We start from the raw sequence: 12,493 nt of genomic DNA, 5'->3' as shown, positions 1-12,493 counted from the left end.
GTAAAGAGAGTCTCCTTTTCTGGAAGTTTTGAGATCAGATTTGGTGGGCCTCCATGCGCCCCCCACCCCTTAAGCTGTGGCCTAAGCAGATGATTACTGATGCCCATTAAGGGGTTTAGGTGAGTTAAGGATACACCGTTTTGATTGGGTTCTTCAGGTCAAAGAGAAACAGCTTATTTAATCAAGCTTCTGTTTACATTTAGGGTTTCTCTTCCACCAAAAAAACTAACAAAAAAAACTTGCAGAACATCGCTTCAAGTTTCAAAGGATACCTTTAACCTAGTCTTTCAAGCCAGTCAGACCTTTATTCACAATCTACACAACAGTTACCAAAGCGGATCCACCTCCACCTCTACTGTTTGCACAACCTATTGCTCCTTGCACTCTGTGAATTGTGACAAACATAATACACGTAAGGGTGGATCCGGTTTTGTTTGGGCATGTATGTCTGGAGCCGGGACACATTGTAGCTGAGTTTGTGTGTGGTTTTGTAAGACTTTGCTAGAGATGGGACTGTTTCCATGTAAGTAGGTCTTAAGAAATCTGATCATCAACACAGATGGTTTAAAAATGTTCTGAAATCGTTTTTTTTTTTTGTTGCTGTCTGCTTATTGATGATTTCATTTTTTCATTCTCCCAACAATACCCTCGGCACCCCGCTGAGTTAGAAAGTTCACCTGTCAACAAAGCAGGAGCCTCCCCCCCCCCCCCAAAAAAAAGAATAAATATAAATATATATATATATATATATAAATATATATATATATATATATATATATATATATATATATATGTATATAAATGAAAAATAATTAGAAAAAAAACCAGAACCCAAACAGATAAACAATGCTTTTATCCCTGCCAGTGTATCAACTTTGAAAAATCACTGATTTCTGGATGGAGACATTAGCTGTCAGATTCTCTCCCTCCTGCTGGCCAACTTCATTAAAACAACTGTGAACTTTTTTTTATTTTTTTATATTTGATTGATTTATTTACAACACTTTCTGGATCTCTCTCTCTCTCTCTCTCTCTCTCTCTCTCTCTCTCCCTGTCTGCACTATCTGATGGCATTTGTAGGCGTCTAATGATATTTGTGTCTTATTAATGGCTGCTGATGAGCTGAAATGGTAGACTCTCCACAAGCTTTATTTACGTGCCTTTAATACTGACCCGTCAGCTTGATATATTACACTGCCATATGGGCACTGGTTATGGGGGACACATTGGCATCACATTCCTCTTCCCCTCCCTGATTTTTCACACAGTTTTTAGCCGTTAATTTAAATGCTTAGACTCGTGATTTTTTTTTATTTTATTTTTTTTACGAGCTTTATGTTTAACTTTTTAGTTTTTACAAGACAACATAATTGCAATGGGCGCAAAAGTTAAGAAAACTCTGAAATGAGTAATGAAATGCAAGAATTTATAAGGACGTATTCAGCCTATGGTAAGTGCATCATAAATGTGTGAAAGCTGATGAGGTGTCTCTTGGTCTAATGAACCGCTGACATGTTCTGAGGAACGGGCTTGGTGAACCTGCAGAGCTGGGTGACAAACGAGAAACTTGTAGTCAGTAATAAGAATGAATAATGAGAGAAGCTAAAACATGCAGGGCTGAAGAGTCTGTGAAATAGACGACAGCTTTTACGGAGGATGGACTGGATTTGTGAGGCACAAGTTTCTCAATGACATTGATCAGTGACTTTGACATTCTGAAACTCTTCATTGCATAGATAACTTTAAACCAGTCGACTTTTTGTCCCCATTAACCCTTTAAGTCTCAGTATTGATTCAAAACAGTGGACTGTGTTTTGACTTATTATTATCAGCAAATAACATTTCAAATTTTGGGGGTTAAAGAAATACCAGTGTTAAAACCAGCACTGACAACTTTATTTAATCTGTTTATGTTTATTTCCACAGATATGTTGCATTTAAAAACAAAACTCAAACACCATTATTTGCCTAGGCTATATCCAGTGTATAACTCATCACACTTCAGTCTTTTAACTAAGTTCACAGCTCACACATATTGTATTTACTTCTTTATCTCATGTGACATGAAATATTATAATTTTAGAATTTGACCCTCTGATTTGATATTTCACCTTCAGTTGTAATGACCTGCTGTAAATGGGATGTTAGATCTGATAACGCATTTACTGTTTCAATACTTTGATAAAAAAATGAAAGCACCTTCTCGATACATCGAACAAAAATGACATTTGACCCTCCTGTGATGAGTTAATGCTGCTTATGAAACAAACTGAAAATAATATTTAAGCCTGTATATGACCGACCAAAGCCAACAAGACAAGATTTAAAATGGCTAAATCGCAACTGCTGCCACAGGGTAGGTTACAGATGACCTTTTTTTTTAGGAGTGAACTTTACTTGCACATCGAGGTAGTGAAAAGATCATTTAAGAAATAAAAGGTAAAATGATGCAAACCTGAAGTCTCTTAAAGGATCTTCAAAGCAACAGTATGTAGGATTTTTGTTTGCTGGCTTCGACGCCATCTGGTGGTCTCTAAGTCACTGTTGTTAAGTAACACTTTGCTGTTGCCTCCCACTCGTAGACGACGGGCATTTGTTGACAAACAGAGGGCACAGAAGTTGCGATAAGCCAAAGAACCATGCTGACTGATAAGACGGAGTCATTTCACCTGAGCAAACTTGGCAAGCATCGTCAGTACATTGTTTGCAAACTATTTGGATATAGAGTCTGTGTGTATTCAGCTGTTGCCATGATATCTACAGTCTTCGGCTAAATGGCTACATTGGAGAGGCTAATTTGTTACATGCTAGTTCAGATATCTTTGCACGTCTTGCGGGCCATGGCCAAAATTACATGGTGCTTACAACAGGTGACCGGGCCACGCTGTGGACATAAGAGAGACACAGTTCTCCCTGCTGTAAGTCATTACATAAATAGATTAACTTTAATACGATTTTAAAAATGTGGGAACGTTAAATATTGGAGCTTTTAGTTACTACAGATTTGGGATAATTTCTGAAATAAAATTGAGAACATTTCTTTGTGCCTTTAACAAAAGATGCCTGATGCTGTGACATACTGGCCTATTATACACAAAGGAAATATTAAAATATTGCTGTGCGATTTCAAACAAACGTTTTAAATATAGAACTAAACTGGAAATGTGGAGTAAACCCCAACAAAGCTGAACTTGGCTATGATTGGAGCATAATGTGAACAAGGACTACGTTTCTTTAAAATGTTGAATCCATAATGTATTCAGAAAATTAACAAACAACCAGAGGAGTCTATGGGGACGTGATGTTGCTACTGTCCATGCATGCTGAAAATACATTGTGTTTAGTTTGAGGAGGTTAAAGGAAGATCCCACGAGTGCAACTTCTCACTCACTTCATCGGCCGTTGCGTTGAGGCGTTCAACATCATTGTCTTGCATTTAATTGGTTGACCTGATTAACTCAACCGGCAGCTTTTTGAGAGAGTATCTGATATGTGCTCATGTGTCAGGAGACTGAAACATGAAGAGGTAAAATCTCTTTTAGCGTGCAGCACGTTTGCTGACTTGTTTTCTCATCTGCTTTGGCACTTCTCGGTCCTGCCCCGCTCCCACTTACTACCACCTCTTACTTTGAAACTCGAGAGCGTGTCTGAATAGGTTCTGTATGTCAGCCTTGGCGTCTTTCATGTGTACTTTTGTGTCTGTAGTCAAGAGAGAGAGAGAGAGAGATGAAGTCAACGCAATAGCAGGTACAAGCTAAGGACACGAAGATATCTCAGGCAGTTTTGTGGGTGAGAAGAGGCCACTCGGCTCCCGAGAGTCGCATGTCAACCCATCACATCCTGCTATCTTAATTCAGTGTCGCCAGTGCCTGCATCCCTCCCTCCACGCAGATACTCTTACACTGAATCTGGCTTCTCATCCAATATCAGGTTTGGATTGAGGCAGAGGGAGTGCGACTCCTCTTCCTCCCATGACGAGAGTGCTCTAAAACATGGTTTTTTCTCGATGGGACCAAACAGCTAAATGACTGTGCTTGTAGGCTGATGCTGTGATATTAAGGGGGGAAAAGTCTTATTTGTTGAGTGCTTTTGAAAGTTATGCCCCAACATTTGATCCCGTCAGTCATGTTATGTCTGCAGGAGAGCAGAAAATTGGCATTCTGTAAACTCGCCTTTTTATTGAACCCCCCTCCCCTAATCACAGGCCCAGTGTTTTCTAACAAAGTTGCTAACCTTTTCCAAATGGATCAATACATTTTTTTTCTTAAATGTAAAGCAACATATAAAGACCACTGGGTACAACGAAGGTATTTACAGATTTGGTTTATGCAATTTTTTTGGGACTTGGAATCTTTTGTGTGAAAGATATATCGGGCTTCTTGGTATAGGATCAATTAGTTGTGTTTTTTGCAGAACATGTGTACTATAATAACAACGTTTTTTTTTGTTTTTTTTTTACCAGAAGTCAGCCTTTAAATGGGTTGTTCAGAATACCTACCTGTCATATCGTTGATCTGAGAAATCACATATGAGAAAAAAAGAACAGCAGAAAAACATATTTGACTCCCGAGCTGTCTCTTCTGTCAAATTATCCACTTCAAACATGCACCGGGAAATGTTTATCTGACACTTTGTGAAGAAGCCGTTTTTTTTGTTTTTTTTTATCTCGCCCATAATGCACTGGGGTAAGGATGATGGGTCTGACGACTTTATTCTAGTTTGGATGAATTTAAAGATGTTTGAAAGTCTCAAGGGATCAGGTTCAAGGAAGTCCCCAAAAAGTCGCCGTGAACACATCAGACGTAAACTCCTCGATGTCTGAGTTTTCTGTCACCTCCTGAACAGCTTATTTTCAAATTAAAAAAAGAAACGTCTTTATCACATATACATATTGTGCTTGAAAAAAAAAAGAAAGAAGCCTCTGGATTCACTTTGAAGGCAGTAGCTGACAGCTAAACGCTTTTGTTATCCGATTCTTTTGATCCAAACTTGCCGCCCTCTGTGACAGCTCGTGAGTTATGGCAAAGTGAATTATAGTAAAACTGCTTTTCTGCATCTGTTTGCCCACTGAGTTTGTGTGTGTGTGTGTGTGTGTGCTTAACGTCTGCTCATGTGGGTGTATTTTATGAGCAAGGGAGACCTCTGCCATTGTTGGGCTTTTACATCCTGACAACCGGGAGTCTGATGAGGTTAAAAATAACCCAGCGCTTTCCAATTTTGTCATCTTTCGGGACCACGTCTCCAGGCTGTTTGGATTTCGCGTGCGTCCCCCTGGAACGCTGGGGGTGACAGAGGGCCATTTCCCATCACATGGTCCCTCATTGTAGTGTTCTCGATTGTCCCTAAGCATACTCAAAACATACTTCGAAAAAAATAGGCCACTAGGGAGGAGAAGGTTTGTCATATTTTTGAATTGCACACTGGGTGGCCCAGTGGTAATGCTGTCAGTGAATGACAGCATTTATTTTTTGTGTTTTATCTTCAAATTATCTGTTTCTCTGTGATCTAAAGAAGGGGAGTTGGTGTATGAAGGCTTTCACATGCATGCAGAACAGAATTAGGCCACCCGTATAAAAAAAAAGTATGATAAAAAGTTAAACATAGAAAAGTTGTTTGTAAAAGTGTGCTCTTCATTTGGATTCTCTGTGACACATTTAGTTTTAGTCAGGGATGAACAGCAGGAAATGCAGCATCTGTAAGTGTATGTGTGTGTTTATGTAAAACACAAGTAAAGTATTTGAGTATTGCCTGTTTAAGTAACCAGACAGCCAAATACATATGCTTGCTATGCAAACAAAAAGCCATGTGGACTGCTCTGGCAAGCTAAGCAAATGAATTATGCAACTTGTCCTCAAGCATTATATGCTTTGACTGGACACACACACACCACACACACACCACACACACACACACACACACACACACACACACACACACGACTGACATAAAAGCCATATTGTGTAATGATAATCTTTCGTGTCACAGATAACTGGGTTTCCCCCTTTTTTCTCCCCTCTGTTTTTTTGTACATATTCCTCAAAAGAAACGAGATATGTATTGTATACATCAGAAATATTGGTAGATTAAAACACTGGAGTTTCAGTATCATGTGTTCAAGTTTATCAATTTAAAAAAAAAATCTGTATTTAATTTTCAATGCATATCTAAGCAGATCATGGACCACTGAAATAAGACCATTGGCCTTTGTTTGTTATTTGATCAAATCCCCTGAATTGGCAATCATTTATTCTGCCTCATGATCTTTTATTAGAACAGTGAATGGAAGCATTTGGCCACCACCTAGCTTACTCCGCAGCTAGGTGTTACCATAAATTACAACTAAAAGGTTTGAATTCCTTGCCATTGTCAGGAAATCATCATTAAGCAGGTGTTTGACGTTAGCTAGAAATATTTCCTCTTCCAATTGTATGTCTTAAGTGTAAAGCGTAGTTTGTAATTGGCTAAATGCTAACTTTAGTGTGGGCCGTAGCTAATGAGTTATTGATATGTTTTAGCTTAAGATGTAGGGACTTATGACTGAATATCCATTGTCTTCTCTATTTTAAAGCAGATAAATGACGCAAACACATGTGTACCTAAAACACAATGCAAAACAATATTCTTTGATAGAAATACTTAGTTTTGCAGCCCTGATCAGAAATAGGACTGTTTTTAATAAGCCCAAGTAACAGTCCTGTCATGTTGTTATGCAAGGAAGAATTGCTTTTCTCGTACAACACAGCTTAGTTTTAACAAAACGAGAACAATTGGAGGCTTTTAAAAGCCGCTCTGGCTTTATACACTAAAACCAGCCGATGGTGTTATCAAACCTGTGGTTCTGTGTTGGGATGAAGCCCTTTGCCAATGCTGGTATCTTCATTTGACATGGGCATCCTCCCCAGTGTCCTCTCATCCAAACTTAGCCACGGCATGCCTCCAATCAGTGTCTTCTTTTGCTTCTTCTGTAGACTGCCAAGTGGCAAGTCTATGACTAACATGTCAAGTCTTGTGTCAGTAAACAGATCCTATGTAAAAAAAAATCAAACAAACAGAAAAGGTCACACGGTCACCTTCACATTTAACTGTGCGTGCTGAATTCAAATAATGTCCTTTTTTAAAAATGTTTGTATGGTTTTAAAACATATTTAACAAATATAATAAAGGGTGACAGGAGCCAATTAGCTTCGCTTAGCTAAGCTTAGTTTCACATGAGGACCGAAAACAGGCTAGGTTTCTGTCTAAAGGTAACACAAAACCACATAATATACGTTTTTACTCTTTTTTAAACAGGTTAAACTAACGAGCTAACCAGCTGGCTAGGCAAGGCTGTTTACCCTTGAAGCTAAGCTAAGTGAATCACCTCCATCTGTGAAACTATCATAGACATGAAAGTGTTGTCAATCGTCTTGTCTCAGGTAAGAAAGGAAAATATTTTTAGGAAATAATTTGTCCTGAAAATGTCTTGGGGAAATGAGTGGAACAAAGCCTATTTAAGTGCTGATGAAATAGATTGTTATATAATATTTACTTTATATTTACCCTTAATATTTATTTAAGGGTGGGGGAAGAACTGATCCCACCTCTGCGCTGCTGTCAGAGGTAATTGTGAGTGTATGTGGAGCTCCTGCAGTTTTTTTTTCACTTCTGCAATGCTGTGATGCAATAGCAATCACAAACTGGGATACCAATATTTAGCCATTTTAAAATCAATATCAAAGTATAAAGGTGTAATGGTGGTGGAGCTTCATTACAGCACTTACATGATTGACACAGTAGCACAATTTTCCAACCATATCTTGTTCGAATTTTTGGGTTCCCTGGTGGCCTGTCTGTCGTCCACATATTTCCTCTGATAGACAAACACTGCTCACTGCCAGCAGCAATTAAAGTTTTAAACATGTCTGGGTGTGTACATCCCTGTCCAACTTGTTTTAATTGTGTTGTGTTTCCCGTAGCAGCTCAGTGGCTTTGTCTTTGGTCTGAAACTGAGGCCAAACAGGGAGCATCATTATTTGTGGGACTTGGACACGGCCTTGGCTGTACTTGTGCTGACATGAAACACGTTTATTGGTTGAAAAATTAATGTCTGTGATTTTCTGTCTGGTTTATTGGGTGTTTTATTTATGTTAGGACCTTCAATCTTCTTCAAAAGTGCTTTTGATGGCTGTGTTTTTATGTGTGTCCATTTTTGTTGTTGTTGTTGTTGTTGTTGTTGTTGTTGTTGTTGTTGTGTCTGCGTGTGTTTGTGTGTGTGTGTTTTGTGGCTTTACTGAGACCGCCTGGCACCTGGCCAGATCAAACTGTCCATGGCTTGGAGGGCTGGAAATAATGGGCTAAATTCCCAGGTGGGATCGGAGGGGGACTGAATAAAAACAAAGAGGGGGGGGGGGGATGCCCGTCCCTAGGCTCAGGGAAATTAAAACAGTCCACCAGGGACACAGTTAATTCAAACTAATTTATTTACTTTTCCCCTGTCCAAAGTAGACAAAGAAAAGGCACACTTTGTAATAAATGCCGGGAGGGAAGGTATGGACACTACCCTCTCTGAAGCTTCTTTTGTTTTGAACTTCCCGCACACACTGTCACACTCATCCACACACACACACGACATTATTAATCAGACTTACATTCTATTTCTGATTTTTTTTGGAGCACGTAAATAGTGAAATACAAATTTAAAAAAAACAGTTCGTAAAGCGGCAACAAAGGTTGTTTTTTAAAAGGTTTATTTTTTGGCCTTTTTTGATAGGACAGTGGATAGAGTAGGAAACAGGGAGAGAGTGGGGAGAGACATGCGGGAAAGTGGCCACAGGCCGGACGCGAACCCGGGCCGCCCGCTATCGGCGCCACCCAACAAAGGTTGTTTTGATGCAAAGAATATTACCATGCAGACACTTTTGTTTTCCCACGGAAGAAGAATATTCAAGGACTCATTTCGTTATTGAAGACAGAAAATGCTAGTTGTAAGTCACATTATGTAAATGAGAGCGAGAGAGAGAGAGAGAGGGCTCTGTGTCTGCAGCTTCCTTAAGGCCCTGACACACCAAGGAGGTCGCCGGATGTCGGTTCTTGTTGGACCGTCGTGGGCGACTGTCTGCCTTTAACTGGCTGATGTGACATGTTGAATGAGAATCGACAATCATTGAGAGGAATCTCTCTGATTGGCTGTTCTGAGGTTTCATTTAGCTCCAGATCTGACACAGGTTCAGGAAAGTCCCTTTAGCCTAGTTTTACCCAGTAGTGTGGTTTCTCCTTATTTGCTGCCTCCGCCTCTTCTTCCCAGCGGCAACTTATTATCAGATTATTCTCGATTCATAGGCTACCTATAATACGAGTTAAAATGCTTTTCTTGTATCCTAACAAGAAACACAGGTAACACATAGAAACACAGATATATGCTGCATTCATGTGGTGTCAGACACTTGGGAAAAACAGTTTGCAGTTGGAAAATGCACATGAACATCTGCTCAAGTCAGATCAACAAATTGCAACAAATTGCGAAATGATTAGGTGCCCGATTTGCAGAGTTGACGTCCGGCCTGTTTATATTTCTCTTTTGATTCAACAGCCTAAACACAAAAGAAAATCATTTTATTTGGATAAAAAGTAGATCTCACATTTGACAACCTGATTCCACTTTGACTTTACTATTGTAGAAAATAAACAGAAAATATTAAACCAATAATGGACAGTAGGTCAATTAAAAGATTTTAACTTATTTGCTTAGTAAAAGAAAGTACCTCCTTGGCTCATCACACACACACACACACACACACACACACACACACACACACACACACACACACACAAACACACACACACATATATATATATATGCTACATAACATGGACTTAGCTTGTTTACCTGTCCTCATTTGGACTTAGCTTGTTTACCAGTCCTCATTTAGATACATGTGCTTTGTTTCTGCTCTCTTTCAGTATGTTGTCTGGAATGTAAACTTTCCAGCACATGAACTCAAGTACGCAGTTTAAAATGAATCACACTGAAACAATTCTTGGAAGTCATGGTATTTTAAAATTACATGTTGAAATTTGTATTGGCACTGAAGTTAACTTTGAAATCCTCTTACATGTAGTTAACCCTGAAGCCAATGTTTGCTAACATGGAGGTCTGTAAATATGCAGCTGTGTATTGTTTGTTTGTTACATGCAGTTACTGACCAACTACCATTGTGTATATATCTATTGCTTTCAGCTTTCTCCTGACCCTACATCTCTGACCTGAATGATATGCTTTTTGTCCCCTGCAGACCCCTGTCTTATTGTTACGCCGCCATGCATGGGCGAGGCCGACCGTTTTAGTCTGGACGCGCTGCGGCACATCCACAAACAGCTGGACGACGACAATGACGGGGGAATAGAGGTCAACGAGAGTGTGGAGGTGAGCTGATGAAAAGTCCTTCAAATGTAAACAAAACCCTTAAAAAAAGGGCTAAAATGTGGACCTTTTGGTTTGAGTTTTGATTTGCCTGTACGGCAGAGAATCTCCAGCAGGAGTCTTCAAGTAACTTTGAGAGGTGAGCCAGATGATATCAGCAACAAAAGAAAACAAATATGTTTGATACACTGAATTATGTTTACATTTGTTTAACTTTGAACAAATATAAATTTCATTTCAATTTAGCTTTTTTTTAAAAAGCATCCAGCATTTTAAATAATTGTGTGTTTAAAGCATAAGTTCAAAGTTAGTTTTTCTGGAATGAAATGTAGGTAACTTAATGCAGAGGTTTAGTTATGAAGATTGAAACAATTCTCATGGCAGGCTAAATAAGAAGCTGAAGGCATTTAGCTTAGCTTAGTTTAAATACTTGAAACAAGGGAGACAGCTAGCCTGGCTTTTTCTAAAGTGAGGAAATTGCCCACTAAGACTAAAATGAGTTCTTATTGATGAATAACTTCTTATTCTGTTTTCTGAGCTGTAAAAGTATAGCAAAGCTAAACGATTAATCCAGCTTCTTATCTTTATGCTACGCTAAATTAGCTACTTCTCTTCTGTCAAGTGAAGTATTGTAACCTGTAACTGCTTTTAAAGAATCCATCAGGATTTAGAAGACTAGATTCTGACCTGTTGATTTTAAAACTTTAAGGAAGCAGGAGGTATCAGACAAATAAACATTTTGAAACTTTTAAAGGGTTCACCAGAAACTTTTTGAGGAACTAATGTGCCAGAGAAACAAAACTCAAAGCCATTCTGCTCTCCAAAGGTTGTGCAAGGGAATTTATCTGGAACTTAATATGTGAGATGAGATTGAAAACAGCTTCTGGATTTGATCGGTTTCTGGCTTTGTCACGTCAGTATCTAAACTGTAGCATTTGATAGATCATTAGGTCAACCAAATCCAACCTGCTTCTAAAAGTTTCCTGTGTTTACTCAAGAATAGCTGTGTGTCAAGTGTGAAAGTAGATCGCCTCACGCCAGCAAATATTTAGTTTATAAAACCAACAGTGAGGAGCACCTTGTGGTGGTCGGCTCTGCCTTGGTAGTCTGATCCTAAAAGTGAAGAGACTTGAAATGATTAGTAGTGGCAGCTAGTTTTTGGAGGAAAGACACAAAGATGGCACCAGAACTTCAAAAGAAGTGGCACATCTGGAAGAGATTGGGCTTGTTTCTTAAGTGACAAGAAAGTGATACCTGAGAGCCCTCTGACCAGCTGTGCCCTCTGCGTTTCTGGGTAATCAACGACCATGGTCCCGTTCTGCCTGTGTGTGTGTGTGTGTGTGTGTGCTTGTTGGAGTCATTTATAACTGGCTGAGAAAAACTTGTGTAAGAAACAGTTATACCCTGCAGCCCTCTTTGGAGGCCCCTCAGTAAAGACCTGGACGTGTATAAGCCCTGTCTTAAGACCTCAGAGATGTTAGATCTGGCCCTCAGCCCAGATGAAGTCTCTGCATGTATCCCTGATTCCTGTATGTGCCGTGCCATACTGTAGTGGAGTGTGTTACAGTGCCCTGTTTTCACCCTTTGTCTTTATAAGGGCAACGAGTCGTGTCTGTTACTTCACAGCAGAAACTTTCGGTTGTTTTTGGCCATCACTCGTTTTTGAGGATTTCCGAGCTTTTTTCTCATTTCATAACCGGTTGGATGAGGCTTTCACCAATTACTGACTATCAGTTTGTTTCATAATATAAGCATAGTGTCATGTTACAAGAGGCATAGTGGCCATAGCCAAGGGATTTTCACAGCGAGGACACACATTTTCTTGAGTAATCTAACCAGATCAAATCTAGAAACAAGGTTTTGTTTATAAAAGAAACCTGATTTGAGATTACAATACACAATTAGATTTTTAGGATCAAACTGTGACATGATATTAAAACTTTAAAGAAGGACTGGAATCCCTTTAATTAAAACATTGAGAATAATTGCAGAAGTTTGCATTCACTATGGAATCAAATGTAATTTGACTCTTCATTTGTCAAACACTACAACATTTATATTTTTATGTGAAATATCCATTTATTTAGATTATTG

At 39.1% G+C, this 12,493-nt stretch overlaps 1 protein-coding gene across 2 annotated transcripts in view; it reads left to right on the top strand.

Moving 5' to 3' along the window:
• The window catches only part of stim2b (stromal interaction molecule 2b), a 45,063-nt gene that overhangs the window by 12,634 nt on the left and 19,936 nt on the right, over positions 1–12,493 (top strand). For both annotated transcript variants that reach the window (XM_079371935.1, XM_079371934.1), the window contains exon 2: positions 10,272–10,402. In XM_079371935.1, the coding sequence (XP_079228061.1) occupies positions 10,272–10,402 (131 nt within the window). The remainder of the gene's footprint in view (positions 1–10,271; positions 10,403–12,493) is intronic.

The sequence above is a fragment of the Symphodus melops genome (assembly GCF_947650265.1).
Source record: "Symphodus melops genome assembly, chromosome: 20".
Lineage (NCBI taxonomy): Eukaryota > Metazoa > Chordata > Actinopteri > Labriformes > Labridae > Symphodus > Symphodus melops.
Note: the sequence above shows the minus strand (reverse complement) of the source record. Positions and strands in the feature narration are given on the sequence as shown.